Source organism: Spinacia oleracea, chromosome 1, assembly GCF_020520425.1.
Source record: "Spinacia oleracea cultivar Varoflay chromosome 1, BTI_SOV_V1, whole genome shotgun sequence".
Classification (NCBI taxonomy): Eukaryota; Viridiplantae; Streptophyta; class Magnoliopsida; order Caryophyllales; family Amaranthaceae; genus Spinacia; species Spinacia oleracea.
The window spans coordinates 126,513,701-126,531,184 of NC_079487.1; the positions used below are offsets into that span (position 1 = coordinate 126,513,701).

Below are 17,484 nucleotides of genomic sequence, written 5' to 3' on the forward strand. Positions count from 1 at the left end.
AATTTTATTAATTTAACGATTTTTTCTTTTCCGGTCAATGTGGGATATCCAATTGGTGAGTTATTTTCTTAACAAAGTGTAATTCATAATTGGTAGGATGCTTATGGATGGTACTACACTACTATTACATGTTTGGGAATTATAACATTAACTTTTATTTTAAAAAAAATTCCCTTTTTGCAAAGAGAAATTTTTTATTTTATTTTTATTTTTATATGTAAAAAAGTAAAATGATGGGAGTGAGATACAGCAAGTATAAATGTGAGATTTTCTAGTTGGGGTAGCCTTATATAAAGGGGGGATATGATATAGAGATCCAATTACTTATTCCCCTCTCTCAACACCAAAAATCAATCAAGAGAGAGAGAAAAAGATAGATTTAGAGAGAGAAAATTAAAGAAATTAAAAAAAAAATGGAAGAACACCTAAATCCATTAGCAATAACTCATCTTCTACAATACACTTTAAGAAGCTTATGTTGCCAAGACAATTCTCAATGGGTTTATGCTGTCTTTTGGAGGATCCTTCCTCGAAACTATCCTCCTCCTAAGTAAGTCGTCTTTCAATTAGTCTTCATTAGTCGACGACCAGACCATCCCATGAATAAGATTATCCCTTAAATACCCTTCATACAACGAACTAACCCGATTCATGTTCCTTTTTTTCAGATGGGATACCCATGGAGGAGTTTATGATAGGTCTAGAGGTAACAGAAGAAACTGGTAAATACACACAACATCATTTTTGTTTTTTAAAAAAAACTTTATTTTTATTTGCACTATTTCTCATATTATTATTAGTCGATCGGTCCATGTAATATATGATGAAGATATATTATATAATATGATCAGGATATTAGTATGGGAAGATGGATTCTGCAATTTCTCGGCGTCAGCCACGGCTGAGATGAACTCCGGTAACGGCGAGTATCATCCGACCTCGTCAGCATCATCAACAGCTAATTATGGTGATCAACAATTTCAGCCTTTTCAAGCTAGTCTTCAACCTGAGCTTTTCTTCAAAATGTCCCATGAAATCTACAATTATGGTGAAGGGTATTATTATTATACTAAACTAATCCTGTAATACTTAATCAATTTTCTTATACTCCGTAATAAGTAACCCTAATTTTTATTTTTATTTTTGGGGGTGACAGTTTGATCGGGAAAGTAGCAGCAGATCATAGTCACAAATGGATATACAAAGAACCGAATGAGAATCAAGAAATCAACTTCTTATCTGCATGGCATAATTCGGCTGATGCGGTAATTTTAAATTTTCAATTAAGCTTACTTATTTAATTATTGCCTTAATTATTAATTATAACTTAATTTGTATTACCTTATGGCTAGCATAAAAAAAAGACTTACTTTAAACCACCATAGTATACAATTAATTAATTTTAAGAATTTAAGATTAATTGTTCATACATATCTCATTTTTGCAGCAGCCAAGGACTTGGGAAGCACAATTCCAGTCGGGTATTAAGGTATCTTCATCGTCTTGTCTTTTTTTTTTTTTTTTTTTTTCCTACGAGAAGGTATTAGCTTACTTCAAAAATCAAAACCATGCTCCTTTTGATATGGAATTAACGTTATAGTTAACCAATAAAGTTATACTCCGTAGTATAATTGGAATGTTAGTCCTAAAGCATGTATTAAAATAGATGAACATGTTCTTCGGATATTATTTTGTATAATTATAATTTTTGTTCAAATGCAGTAATTGAATAAAATGATCTTTCGTTCAAGTTACACGGGTACACCGACTTTTTTTTAGTATCATTGTAGACTACAGTCTCATTATTAGTAACGTACGTGTGAATGTCAACTAGTTTAGTTGGTAAAGTCTCGAACCAAGATCTACGATTGAATCATGTCTACATCATTTGTCGCCTTTATAGTATATAGGTTTGTTTTTTGTTTGTTTCCTTTAGTGAATGGGGTTGGTTGAGTATAAACATTAATGGTAAATGTGAAATTCATGTAGACAATAGCATTGATAGCAGTACGAGAAGGCGTGGTACAATTAGGATCAGTGAACAAGGTTGTGGAAGACCTAAGCTATGTTGTTTTGCTCCGTAAGAAATTCGCCTACATTGAGAGCATCCCTGGGGTGCTCTTACCCCACCCTTCCTCCGCCGCCTTCCCACCGTCCTCAAGGCCTGTAGACGGGTACGGTATCCCACCCGAAATGTGGGCTTACCAAGTTGGAGGAGGAGGCCCCATGGGAATGGGGCCCACTGCACAACTCATGGACCAATATGAGTACTACAACCAAGCCCAAGCCCAACAACACTCGCCCATGGCAGCAAGGATGATCACCCCTTCAATGAGCAGCCTTGAGGCCCTACTCTCAAAGCTTCCCTCAGTGGGGCCCATCCCGTCCCACCAAGGACCAACCGGACATTGTGGGCCTGAGGCCCATCAGTTCTTGGGATCGCCGTCGGCCCAAAAGTTGGCAAAGGAAGAGATGGATGAGGAGGAGCATCAACAAAATGGAGTTAATGATAATAATCATGAAAGGGAGTCATCTTCATCATATCAGCAGCATTATTCGTATCATCAACATGATCTTAATCTAGCTGCTAGTCGGCCTAGTACTGGATTCTAGTTCAAATTAAAGTTTATTTTTAAATTATTGTTTGAAATATTGATTAATCATTTGTAAGATTGCCACAAAATTATTTAATTAGATTTAAACTGTATGTAGTGATGGTATGTATTGTAGCTAGCTAGGGTTCAAGATCGATTTTGCTCTACTATTGTATATTTTGTTGCTATATATTTGTAAGTTTATATAATAAAGCAACCTCTAATAGTCTAATAGTATAGATTAATTAGTGATTTGTCACCTTGCAAAAAATTAGTGATTTGTCTTTAATTTTGATGTTACATCTGATTTTGAATGGCCTCGTCTTTGTATCCCGTGGTTCGCTAATACTCCGTATATGTTAGCTACGTATTGTTACTTCGACAATTCTCGTTTGGGCTCATACTCGTGTCGTCCTAACAAGACACTGATTCGGATATAGAATTCGTACCGGATCCTTGGCCGGGCAGTCAGATATGGCTGGTCAGCCCTGTTTTAAGAAAATTTCCGATCTAGTATAATTAACCCTAGATCTGTTCATTAGGAATAAAAGTCACTTTGTTTTTTTGTTTAAAGCATTGGGCTGCTTTAAAAAAACTTTATCAATTCTTTTTTTCCTAATTCTTTTGGGCTCATACTCGTATCGACCTAACGAGGGTACAAGACACTAATCCGGGTATAGAATCTATACCGGATCCTTGCTTGAAGAAAATTTCCGATCTAGTTTAATTAACCCTAGATCTGTTATTTAGGAATAAAAGTCACTTTTGTCCATTTCTCCATACCAGTGTCTTAAAATTTTAACTTTATGTAGTATATATCTCCCAAACAGAGATTCAACATCAAAACTAATTGGCAATAGTGGAGTAACTTCTCAAGTTTATAAATTAATACTCCGTATTTTCTCTCTATTTTTTTTCCAATGTGGAACACCTTATATACGGATAACATTGGATTTCACGACTTTCACAGTAGTTATTAATTAGAGAGGGAAATGTGGTCACCGTCCGACAAATTCTCTTTAGTTATTTATGATTAATATGAGAAGGGGTTAACAGGTGAAGACTAAAATTGATCGATAAATGCATGCATATTGCATTAGCAACACGTTTTGCCCGCTGTCCTAAAATTAATTTTACCCTGCCGGTGCTGTTTCCTAACCATGCAGTTTTAGGAACATGCCTACAAAGTAATACTACATTTCAAAGTGTTAATTATAATTAATATTATTAAAACTATAAACTATATTTCAAACTGCAATAAAAATGAACTTGAGGTATCATATATTCATATCCCATCAACAACGATCATCTGGAATTGTATTATGCTACTCCGTATATCCTTTTCAAAAAAATCTTTACACTTACTATTTGTACGGAATCCGGTATAATATTTAACCATTATTCAATTCCGTATGGCAAAAAATTATAAAAAGTATTCTTCATTACATTTTTATTAGGTTTTGAGTCGGATCAATTTCTGATAAGTGTAAGATATTTACCTCCTATTCACCTCATGTTGCTTTCCCTTGGGTGAAGTGACACAAGACTTCTCCATTGTCCATAAAATAACTCCATACCATATATTGATGTTGTAACACTTTCCTTAAAAAGAAAAAAATGATTATGAGTTATGCCGTTTTGTAGGATGATTAGCTTAATTTGACACATTCTATCACAATAAAACTAGCTTATCAAAAATTTAAGTTGATGGTGAAAGTTCAATGGGCATTTTATACTCTAATAATGCTGTTCCCTGCAAATATACATGACTCTAACTCTCTAAGAAAGGATCAACAGTAATATTATTGGACCATGACCATTTTGTACCCACAAATAGTTGTTTTCCTATTAGAAAACTTATGGTACTTAGTTATCGTATTATTTATTTATTTATGATAGAGTATAAAACTAATATTGGGGCTTCAACCATCAGCTTAACCTTTTGGTTGAGTTGGTCCCTTGACATGGTATCAGAGCCAACGTGACGCAAAGGTCACGGGTTCGGATCTCATCCACCCCTCCTTTCAAAGTGGAATATTTCGCGTTAGGTATGAGAAGGCCTATGCTACATCCACAATTCAAGCTAAGTGGAATATTTCGCGCTAGGTATGAGAAGGCCTATGCTGCATCCACACTTCAAGCTCAAAGGGCTTTCATGTGAGGGGGCGTGATAGAGTATAAAACTAATATTGGGGCTTCAACCATCAGCTTAAGCTTTTGGTTGAGTTGGTCCCTTGACAATTTAATTGTAAAGAATCACCCTCAAATTGAGAAATTATGTTCTTATAGTCATATCCACCCTTATACTTAAGTTTTAACCACAATATTGTTGTTCATCTCCTACACATTTCCTCGCGGCCCTAATCACAAATTCACAACAATCTGATATCAAAATTATTATAGTAAATCATGAGATACGATACTAAAGTGTGTACACGCATTGCAACAAAGCAGAAACACAATTTTGGACTAATGTTAGCTCTCTTTTATCCACTGTGTAACTTGAAATTTCATGAAAATGACATAACGAATCACTAGTAAATTTCCTCTCATTGATTATAAAGACAAAGTAATGTCATAGTTACCAGAAGTTCATAGTGGATAAGACCTATTAGTCCGCTCCCTAATAGTATAGAACTATTAAAACATGTGTACTACCTCAAATTAGGGGTGGCAATTCGGGTCAATAGGTCAGGTCCGGGTTTGGTTTCGGATCGATTTCGGGTTGCGTAAATAATATCAGAAACATTGTAAAACTTAATATTACTACAAAATATGACAAATTGGTCAAATCGGGTCGATTCAGGTCATCCGGGTTCACTTCAGATCGGGTTCGGGTTTCTCTCAATAATTTCAGGTCGGGTGCGAGTCGGTTTATCAGGCCGGGTCAGGGATTACCAGCTCTAACTCAAATGCCCATATCGTAAAGAGTGTCAATGAACTTGGATCACATTATTTCTATCAATGAGATTTTGGTGTAGTGATTAAAATCGAGGGTTTATATACGTCACATGTACGGATCTCCACTTTCCAAATTGTAACTCAAATACGCAGAAATAAATTTAAAAAAAAAAAAGTTTTTGAAGAAGAGAAAAATAATTCTCGGTTTTTTACTCCCAATTATTCAAATTTGGGACCATTTGTGGGTCACTCTAGCATAGAAAACCAACTAAACCAAAAACATAACCAAATACCTTGAACCAAATTAAATTGCATAAAGTCTGAATTATCATATAATTCAATAGAAACCATAACTGAACTAGAGTAGTACATTAATGAACTAGAGATCGAAACTATATATATTTTATATTTATAAATATTGTAGGAACAAGTCTAGAAGATCGTGTCTTTACGCGATAGTCATGTGTCTACTTACTTTACGCTAGGTCAGGAATTCGATCCCTGGAAACAACCTCTTTATGAAAATAAGGACAAAGATGCATGCATTTGGATCTTCCCCATACCCACACTAAATATACGCGAGCCTTACGAGAATGACCTTTATTTTATGGTACGAACAAGCCTAATTATACTAACTATATTTATGGCTACTTAACAATAATTGACTTTTAGCTTTTCACTTTCAAGACTTTAAAGAAAAGCTAATTAAGAAAGTTGCACTTAGCTAGCTTCTTGCACCCTCTTGATCAGCCGTTTCATTTATGCGCGCAGTTGTTCAACGATATACAAACACCAAAGAAAATGATACTTCATAAACTTCACTTTACAACTTTTTAAAACCAAAATGGACCACGCTATAATAATACTACTATATAGCTACAATTAATTATTTATTTATTACGAAGTATATGTTACTTCAATGTCATACTATTTGGTTTGGTCTCTAAATTTTAGACCACAACTTCAATTTCTTGCCGTCGGTACATAAGCTAGCATGTTGTTCCGAAGCTTCATATAGACCTTTCTTGTCTATCTAATCGATGACCTAGTTAACCGTCAATTTCACAACGTACTTTTCATATTTCGGTTCAGATACAACTCATACAAGGACGATGAACCTTCAAACAAAATATTTTAGTTAAAACCCATTTAAAAAATCCACATTCCACCTACATGTTATAGATATTACTTAGGTACTCTGGTAAGTGGTAACAACTAACAATAATAACCTATACATAATAACTTGAACATTAAGCGAAAAATGAATGTGTTATGGTATAAAATTTAATGTTTAAGAAGACTTTAGTATGTACGACTATGTATGTAACAGAGTAACGATGAGACAGTGACAAAAACGAGCACCTTCATCTTACACCCGGGGGTTAATTTTTAAAGTTAATTAGGTGCACAATAAAGTGTGATTTTTGCCCATTTGATCCATTATACATGGTCGTTTTAATTAGGTCACCCATCGAAATCTCTAATTTTTCAGCTACCTTCGGATCAGTTTATATTTGTTACAATAGTGTGATCCGTACTACATAAAGTTGTTAAAGAGAGGGAACATAAGATTATTGTTTGTCACCAACACCAACCACATTAGTCCTTTGATTGGTCTTTCGAAAATGATATATGTACTATAATCTTTACGATTGCACTTAATGATATGAAGAGTTGAAAGAAAATATACTAATTAAGGCCCTGTTCTTTTGGAGTTAATTCCAGCTTCATTCAATTCGTTTAGTTCAGTTTAGTTCAGCTAGCTCCATTCAGTTTTCTTCAGTTCAGTTCAAAAGAACGGGGTTTTGATCATCTTCATCTTTAATAATCTTATTTTATTATTTTGATTATTGTTAAAGATTACTACTCTTCCTATTCTCGAATATTAGTATCATTTGGAATCTTGTCATTATTCACAATTGAAGAAAATCTTCTAATTTCTTTCCAATATGTACTTCAAACATATTCATTTGAGATCTTATTTTGTTCGTCTTAATATTTAGCTTAACAATATTAAATTTTTTATATTTTTTTAACATTTATTTTTGGAGATATTTACGTTTAAATATTGAGTTGAAACGAATTGAAAAGTAAAAATAGAACTAATATTGAAGAACTGAAGGAGTATTATTATATTGCAATGGTCATCTTTATGTATTTATTATTATTATTATTATTATTATTATTATTAGTCTTATTAATTATTATTTTTGAATTTATTTTAAATTTTTATTTTTTATCTATTTTTTATCATATATTTTTTATTATTTATTTGAACTTATTTTATCTAAAATAACTCAAAATATATAAGTCGAACAAAAATAAGTTTAGATAAGTCCAGTTAGACTTTATTTGTTCGACTTATTTTGAGTTATTTCAGACAAAATAAATTCAGATAAGTTCAATTAAGTTCAGATAAATTATGTTCAGATAAATAAGTTTTTTCACACACAACTAAATTTATTTCAGACAAAATGTTTTTGTTTCCAGATAAAATAAGCTCAGATAAGTGAAGTCTAGATAAATTCAGATAATATAAATTTAGGCAAAATAAACCAAATATAACAGAGCCTTTATGAAAATATAATCATGTGGATTATACTTGGTCAACTTGTGCATGGCGAAACAGTGGAGCTAGCAAGACTAGCGGAAAGCTTAACCTCGTCGCAACAGCGTTCCTGGTTGAATGACTGAATCAGCCGATATAACAGCTAATCTATTAGCATTCTCCATACTCCTCACCCCAATGCAGGTCAGGAATCTGATGAAGTGCCAAGCTTACGTCTCGGGCTCCTCGTTTAACTGTGCAGCTCCCGTTGAAGCAATTGTAGCGGTTCCGACACCTATTGATTCATAACTTCTTGAGTCTTAAGTCATACTTTCTAACTGACTTACAGACTAACTGATCCTTCTTACTAACTGACAGAAGTAGTTTTTTGTTTGCCTAGGAAGTTAAAGCAAGTAGCTCGAGACGTAAGCTTGGCATGTATGTCCAAGCGCCAGTCGAGCTGTAGTACTCGACCCAAAAATTATCGGGTTTGTGAAGAATTTTAGGCCTGAATAAAAAAATCGACAAATTTTTGGGAAACTTAAACTTCACTTTTAGTTATAATTCAGGGAGGCCCAAAAAGTCCGCTATTTTTACTCCAAAATGTCGAATTTTGGGAAAACAAAATTGTTATGAAGAATGGGATGATTTTTGGCCGCGCCCCGACCTGCCTTTGATCATGTCTAATGTAGATTTGTTGTTAGAATTTTCTCCATATGAATTTTCGAAGTATCGACAACATAACTAATACTTATTGATAAATAGATATCGCGATGATTGAAATCGTGCTTCGGCAAGCGTGGAAAAAAAAATTGCAACTTTAGAAAGAAAAAAGATTAAGTATTTGCTTCCTCGACAGCTCAACTTGCGGACTGGCGGTACACATCACATAAAAGCCCAAGTGCATAGAACCTCTTGGCGTTGCCAACTTAAGGAAAAGTGCCGAGCCCACAACACCATAATAATTTCTAAAGCCCACTGCTGATGTATACATGGAAGACTGGAAAAAAAAGAGCCCATTACAGCAAGCAAACTTTCCTGGAGCAGCCCATGATATTTCTAGGCCCATGAGGAAATAATCAAACTCTAGAGGCTCGAATCCAACACTACTTAACAAACATTCTGTTTGATAATCAATTTAATGGGAAAACTAGTGTTTGGCTCGAAAATGTTCGGGTTACTACTTTCAACATTACTTTGTATATTATAGTGTGCAGTCTGTGTATTATTTAAAATTTTAGTAAAATATACATTAGGATGCTTCACGTTATACATACTAGTTTTATTCGATGCACGGATTTGAATTTAGTATTTTGTACCATTATACTCCCTCCATTTCTTTTTGATGTATCCATTTGGAATCTGGTGTGGTTTTTAAGAAAATTGGAATATTGGTTTGTATGGGTATAAGTGTAATGATTGGGTGTAAAAGAAATGATTGGGTGTAAGAGATTATAATAAATAAAGAAGTGAGAAAATAATAAAAAAAATAAGGTAAGAGAGGGGAGTGATAATGATGGGTGATAAAGGAGGTGAGAGAGTGGGTATATGGGGAAGGGAAAAGAATTAAATATTATGGGTGGGGAAAATTAGGTGGGAATATGGGTAGAATCTTTAGGTATTTTGGTAATTAGATAGAAATGTAAGGGTATTTTAGGATAAAATGTATGTCCAAAAATAGAATAGATTCTAAATGGATACAACAATATGAAATGCTTAAAATGGAAACGGATACAACAAAAAGAAACGGAGGGAGTATATGTTAAATATTTATAGCAAATAAGTTTATCTATTTCTAAGCCATTTAATTAAACTATTTAAGTACTCGATTTTAGCTCGCGCGATGCACAGATTATATTATCTGCCAATTACAACCTCTAATTTCTAATTTTATCTGTTACAACCTTATACTTATACTTTCATTTTAAATTACAATCCATATTCATTTTCCGGCAAAAATCACGTAAAGATGATGTAATAATTTTATTAAAAGAAAAAATACCTAATTTCTATATAAAAAAAAAAAAAAAGATATTAAATCGAAAAATAAGATAACTTAGTTCCCAGCAAACTCCTTAAACAGTTGATGCAACAAGCAATCCCAAGCAAACACAAATATAATACTCCCTTGTTTTTTAAATCTTATTTTTCGATTAATTTCTTTTAATAACATTATGTCATCATCTTTTGATTATTTTTGCCGGAAAATAATTCCAGGTTGTAATTCAGAATAGTTGTATAAGTTTAAGGTTGTAATTGATGATAGCGTATAAGCTGATGGTTGAAGCCCCAATATTAGTTTTATACTCTATCACGCCTCCTCACATGAAAGCCCTTTGGGTTTGAAGTGTGGATGCAGCATAGGCCTTCTCATACCTAGCGTGAAATATTCCACTTTGAAAGGAGGGGTGGATGAGATTTGAGATTCGAACCCGTGACCTTTGCGTCACGTTGGCTTTGATACTATGTCAAGGGACCAACTCAACCAAAAGCTTAAGCTGATGGTTAAAGCCCCAATATTAGTTTTATACTCTATCAATTGAGAAAGTTGTATATTTGAGGTTATAATTAACTAATAGAGAACTTTATTAAGTTGTATTTGTCAAATTTTTCGAAAAAAGTATAAGCGCAATACGAAATATTTCTTCAATTTTTTTAGATACAACACTTCTAATTTCATTCTTAAGGATTTAAATGAGTTCAGTTTCAAATAATGCCTCAAGACAAAAAATAGCTACGCTTATTTGTCGTCTTCCTCCTTTCCTTTGAAGATGTTCCCTTTTGTCACCTCTATAAAGCCAATGGCAGAAAAAGGGGGTTATTTGAACTTATGCAAAATAGGACATGTGAAACAGTACACAGCATGTGCGTTCCGTTCCCACAGGGTATTGTTGTTGCCCTTGCTTGTTGGCAATTTGGCACTTAACTCCTCCTTCCCAACCATTAATCCCCTTGAGAATGACCAATGAGTCAAATGCTACATCTTTCATCATTCCCCTTAATTACTACATTTAAATATCACATCAATTACTTAGATTCTGTTTAGTGGGATTAAGTCATAAACGCGTTACAAATTATAATAGAAGGACTTGAACATGCCATCTATAATCCACAGAACCTCGGTATTCACTGCTACGTCAAGATCTCATTAATTATCTGCACTTTTGTTTACAATATTTAGAGAAAGATCCCCTATGTAACTATGGGGGTTTTTGGTCCATATTGGAGAAAAGAGAAACAACGACTAATATATAAAGATGGTGGATAACTTCGACCAATGTATCCACAAAGTATTAATTTAAGAATAGAATCTCATTAGTCTTGTACTTCAATGGAATTATTGGAACGGGGTCTTTTTTTCTTTTGATGGGGGAACGGGTCTTTACTTGAAGTATTAGAATTACAAAAATAGAAATGTGGTGAAGTTCAAAGTTACACGTGAAATTATGCTTAGTTAATTATCTTTTCCTTGTCAAAAAAAAGCTATTGCATGTTTCTAATAAACAAATTAGTGTATGTCTCGGGCGATACCCGGTTAGAAACTTACAATGTTAAGTAATAAATAATACATGAAATGTTTTATTTACGTTTTTTACATGTGTTGTGTATGTGAGTTTGACCTTTTTAATAACTATCCGGATATCGTTTTTTTTGTTTTGGTGTACCACCCAGTTCACCCTTAGGGCTACTCCGTATTCAGGGCGAGTTCTGAGTGGATAGGTTTCAGTCCCCTCGTAGTTGTTGTTGGGGGGAATCGAACACGGGGTCCTCCCTACCAAGTTTGGCCTCAATCACTACTGAACCAACAGACAATTGGTTAATTAAATCGTTTATTTTATTTGGATGTGAATGTAATGTATATATGAGTACGTATCATTTTTTAGTAATAACGTTCCACCTTTTTGGGTTGTTAGTATTCGTAAATCATGTCTAATATCTAATAAATGTTTTGTATATATTCTATGATCCATATATGCTAACAATTGTTAACTAATTAATGAAAATACATGTTCTATTATATGTGTAAAATAGACAAATTAAAAATGCAACAATTATTCAAACCGATTTTTAATAATGATAACAAAATTAAATTTTCTTGCAATTACTATGTGGTGAACATTAATAACATTAATCATGTGAAAATAGTATAAATACATGTACATTAATCCTATCCCACTTAAATATATTTAAATAGAGTTAAAAGACATAAGTTATAGTATAGCTAAGATGGTAAGCTTTCTACTATTTTTCTTGTTGGTTCCATGTTCGAACCCTAACAAAAACATTTTGTGATATCAATAGATCAAAAGCGCACATACTCCATGTCATTGTTGATGTGACGCCTTGTCATGTTATGAGATTAACGTTTTTATAGTTGTAATTAGCGTTATTTTATTTTTTTTCTGACAGTTAATATGTAGTTATAGGTTTTGTGTAACATTTATGATTTTTGGTTAAATAGCTTTTTTATTTTTATTTTAGCAAATGAGCCACAAAGACACTTAATAAATATAAATTGCAAATGCAAAAAGGAGGACCAAAGACCTATCAATTTGTATGACTTTAGTTTAAATCATTAGACCAATATTTCATTGTTATCACATTATTCATTCTTGTTAATAGTAATACTGACATTAGATAGGGTCTTATAAATAAAAGACATTTTTACACAAAAATTAAATTTACAAGATAAAAAATAAGAACAAAGAGGTTGCGAACTTAGGAATAGAAATATGAAGAGTCGTGATCAAATAATTGATAAAATCACATGGTGTAGCATGGGAGGAAACAGAGAGTTGCGTAGACTATTCGAGCCATTTCACTATACGGTAACGCCTTTAATTTCGTCCAGTTTAATCATCTTGGCTGTTAAGGCCCCTACCAATCTTAACACTACCCACTTTCTCTTCAAACACCCAAACAAACAAAAACATAAAATAATTATTTGCCATCAAATCGATCTATTATTGAAAGGTAAAATTTTCACTACAAGTGTACAACATCGTATTTAGCTATTTAAGTATGTAAATGGCTTTGGCTATTCCAAATCGAGTTATCGAGAATCATTACGGAGTATATACATATGTATATAGTAACATATTACGTATGAATTTATTCTTAATTAATTCAACTCATACTCCCTCCGTCCTGTAATACTCGTCTCGATTATATCGGTACAGAGTTTAAGCAATTTAATTAATTGACTTATTAAGTTATTAGATGGTAGTTTATAATAGGGTATTTTTATATTATACTCCCTCCGTCCCTTAATACTCGCACCGGTTTGACCGGTGCGGAGTTTAAGACATTTTAATTGACTTATTAATTTAATGGTATTAGTTGATAGTGAAGTATTTTTTTAATATAGTTAGTGGGAAATGTGTAAGAGGTGGGTTGTGGTGAGTGGGGGTGTGAATTTTTAAATGATTTTTTGTAGGGAATAGGGGTGTAGGTGGGGTTAGTAAGTAAGTGTGAGAAATAATATAATATTGGTGTAAATTCCATTTATACACTACAAGAATTTGTATCTTTAACGACAACCTAATTACGACGGGTCAAAAATCCCGGCGCAAAAGCCTTTTGCGACGGGGCTAACAACCAAACAATGACGGGAATAACCGTCGCAAATGTCTTTTACGACGGGTTTACGATGGATTTACGACGGGATTTCTATTAACGATGACCCCCTTTTATGACGGGTTCGCGATAGGAAATCCCGTCGTTAATTAACGATTATTGGCCTTTCGCGACGGGATTTCCCGTCGTTAATTAACGATTATTGGCCTTTCGCGACGGGATTTCCCGTCGTTAATAGTACAATTTCTTGTAGTGATAGAAGCGGTGCAAGTATTAAGGGACGGCCCGAAAAGGAAAGCGGTGCAAGTATTAAGGGACGGAGGGAGTAGTTAGTGAATGTGCAGTGCAAGAATTTGTATCTTTAATGACAAACTAATAACGACGGGTCAAAAATTGCGTCGTAAAAGCTTTTTGCAACGGGGCTAATAACCAAACAAAGACGAGAACAACCATCGCAAATGTCTTCTACGGCAGCTTAACGACGAAATTTTTCATTAATGGCGACCCCTTTTTATGACGGGTTTGCGACAGGAAGTCCCGTCATTAATCAACGATTTTTGACCATTAACGACGGAGGATTTTTCGTTGTTAATGTCACAATTTCTTGTAGTGGTGTCAGATAAAGGGGTAGGGGTAGTTGATATTAGGTGGATTTTTAATGTGTTTTTAAGGAAGTAAGAACATATATATGTAGGTCCATGGTAAATGAGAGATCGGAACAATATAATATTAGTAAAATATATCATTTATAGAAAATGGACGAGTATTAGGAGACCGGGGGAGTATTTAATTCTATGTACACATATTGAATTTTCAAAGGAGGCAAACTAGCTTGTATGGATCTTGGACAATAATATTGATGACGTAGAGGTTATCCTAGCTAGTTTAATGCATGAGACCTAGGCTATCCTAGCTACGGTAAAACACTATTGTATTTGCTCAATTTTCCAAAACAGAGGACAATAATTTTAACGAATACATAATTCTAGGTATGTAACGTAGCTGGCTAATTGGGTGTATGTAACAATGTAAAGATAAGAACTAAGATAGTAAGATCGATGGGACATTTATTTAGAGTTGTAGACACAAGTACTTTGTTGAAGTATGCAAGTCTGCATCCAGTGGAATTAAGTTTGTCGGATAAGAAGCAATACAAGTGAATAGTGATTGAACAATTGATCATCAGTTTCGTTGGCCATTGGGTTCAATTCTACCTCTATAACTCCATTATTCCATCTCGATCTTGTGCAAATTATTTAGTTATGTATGCTAGTTTAGGAACCTAGACGTACTATTATGGACTCACTAGCTAAGTAGCTAGTACCATTTCAATTTTCTTTTGCTACATACGAAGTATATGTATATTTTGACCTGATTAATATTGCATGAGTTATCAAATCCATGAATATGACCATTCACTGGCGTGGCCGCCTTATAGGAGCAATCGATCATCAATACAATGAACCTTATTAGATACAGATCGATGCACTTCTAAGTTCTAAGTTTTAACTGTTAAAGAATCCTAAATTTTCCCAAGAAGATTAAATTAACTACTCCGTAGTTGTTTGCTCGTCCAAAGAGAAATTCCTAAATTATCTCTTGTGTGACCAGCCATACCATCAACTTAATGGTGTGATACGCGTTCGCAACACTCTCTCCTGCGCAACTATTATGGAGAAGTTTATTGATAGGTGTTACTTGTTTTTCATGCTGGTGTTACTTATACATTGTATTCGCGGTTACTTTTCTTGTTTTACTGTAGTTTCTCCAATCTCATGTTTAATGTTCCTTGTATAGACTGATGTTACTTGACAATTTATATTGGTGTTAGTTATACATTGTATTCGTTGTTACTTTTCTTGTTTTATTGCCATTTCTTCAATTTCATGTTAGAAGTTCCTGGCATATAGTGTTACTTGATTTTCGAAGCTGGTGTTACTTTTAATTATTGTAATTTTCATCAATTTCATGTTATAGGTTCCTAATTGTATAAACTGATGTTACTTGACTTTTTATACTGGTGTTACTTATACATTGTATTCTTGATATTTCTCTTGTTTAATTGCACTTTCATGTTGGAGGTTCCTTGTATATATAGACTGCTGTTACTTTATTTTCTATGTAAGCTGATGTTACTTTTAAATACATAGTTTTAGTGAAAGTTTTATCAAATTTTAAATAGTGACCCCGTTATCTCGGATTTTTGAATCCGCTACTGTGCAATATCATGAAGTCGATCATAAGTCAGCAATCAGTAGCATGAAAACATCCAACACAAAGGCACGTGTGACCGGCCTGTTCATCAAGTCCCCCAGTCCCCTACCTTCTTCATTCATTCATTCATTTTCCCCCACGAATGCATCAATCATTCAACCTCAAACTAACTCCAACTTCCGCACTTATTGTTGAAAAAGGTTTCAGCAGAGGTGACCCATTTACAATGCTTGTGAGTTGTGATGCAGTTCCATTCTAAACCACATGATCGTAAATGGAGTTATCAGTTACATGACCCAAAACGTTATAAATTAGTCACCCACTCACCCCCCTCGTTTGTTTTTAATATGGGACATTTAACTTTGAACTCACACATGCAAAACTCTTAAGTACAGACTACAATAAAGAACTTGATCAAATTTAAGGGTGATGATACCTCTATTCAGGCATTCTAATTAGCTTAAACTTGATCTACTTTGTTGATTAACGGACATATATTCTTACATCTACTACGGAAGTACGGAGTACTACTTCCGTTTCAAAATGGTCTTTACAGTTATTATGTGCACAAATACTAAGACAAGACAAGAAATGTGTGTAAAAAAGTGGGTGAATATAATCAAATATGGATATAGTAAGATGAATATGGTAAAAGATGGGTGGATGTAAGGAAAAAAAAAAAAGTAAGAGAAAATTAGTGGAAAGTCGTAAATGTTGTGGGGTAAGGGGGGTAAGATAATAAATTTTCATGTCCAAAAATATAATAAATATTATGACACAGACTAAAATGGAAAATGTAAAAATCATTTTGAACAAAGTAGTAGTAACTAACTAGCCACACAAGTTGGCGGGAAACTAACCAGATTACCATAAGGTTTAGCCACATCGGCAACGTTACGTTTGGGAGTGGTTTAAGCGTAACACTTTGTAATTGGGCTTGCTAACTTGGATGTGATAAATGCCGATTCTTTATTTTAAGGTAATGATAGATGTCGATTCAGTAGGAGCGCACATTCTTCTTATCTACTAAAAAAAATGAATATTGGTCCTATATATTTATTTATTAAGGTGTATGATATATGATCATACATAAATAAAATAAGGTAAAGTTCCAAAATGTGTGGATATGCAAAAGCCAAGGCTCTGTTTGGTAACTTATTTCAGTTAGCTTAAATGATCAGCTAGTTGAAATTTAAGGTAGCTTAAATGAATATATGTGTTTGGTATCCATTTGAAATCATATTTCAGGAGCTGAAATGCTGAGAAAATGACTGAAATACAGACGCTACTAAAAGTAACGTCTGCAAATCAGGTGCTGAAATCCTATCGCAACATTAGTTTCATCGGTATTTTACTTCGCTTCTCAAGGCCATTAATCTGACATTTTGTTGGTATTAAAGCGCTAATATATGACACCTGTGTATATTTGACTATGATGTAGGTAGTAAATGGGAGCAAAATTTCTTGTATCACTGTATCATAGTGGGAAAATATATTTGTTAGGAAATGTAATTATTTAATATGAATGATCAATAATTATATAATTAATACTTCGTATGAGCAAGTATATAAGGAACAACTAGAAACTTAAATAAAAACATGTTAAAAGTAATGGTCTACTAAATTATAATGAAGAGTTACGAAAATAGG

The 17,484-nt window shown here is 33.6% G+C and overlaps 1 protein-coding gene across 2 annotated transcripts; it reads left to right on the plus strand.

Moving 5' to 3' along the window:
• The first annotated feature begins 289 nt into the window (after positions 1–289).
• Positions 290–2,853, plus strand: LOC110782912 (protein RICE SALT SENSITIVE 3). 2 transcript variants are annotated; one of them, XM_021987172.2, is made up of 6 exons: positions 290–550; positions 669–722; positions 852–1,055; positions 1,157–1,265; positions 1,451–1,489; positions 1,990–2,853. In XM_021987172.2, exons 1-6 carry the CDS (start codon positions 414–416, stop codon positions 2,611–2,613), a joined length of 1,167 nt encoding a protein of 388 aa, XP_021842864.1. In that variant the 5' UTR covers positions 290–413; the 3' UTR covers positions 2,614–2,853. The 2 variants fall into 2 exon arrangements, with proteins under 2 accessions (XP_021842864.1, XP_021842863.1); XM_021987171.2 differs by having other exon boundaries at positions 292–550; positions 1,448–1,489.
• The last annotated feature ends 14,631 nt before the right edge of the window (positions 2,854–17,484 follow it).

Bases quoted from the DNA above. Each gene is read 5' to 3' on its own strand.
- LOC110782912 (XM_021987171.2), top strand. From the start codon at position 414: ATGGAAGAACACCTAAATCCATTAGCAATAACTCATCTTCTACAATAC. The intron at 551-668 runs GTAAGTCGTCTT...CCTTTTTTTCAG, and splicing joins CGAAACTATCCTCCTCCTAA to ATGGGATACCCATGGAGGAG. The intron at 1,266-1,447 runs GTAATTTTAAAT...TCATTTTTGCAG, and splicing joins GGCATAATTCGGCTGATGCG to CAGCCAAGGACTTGGGAAGC.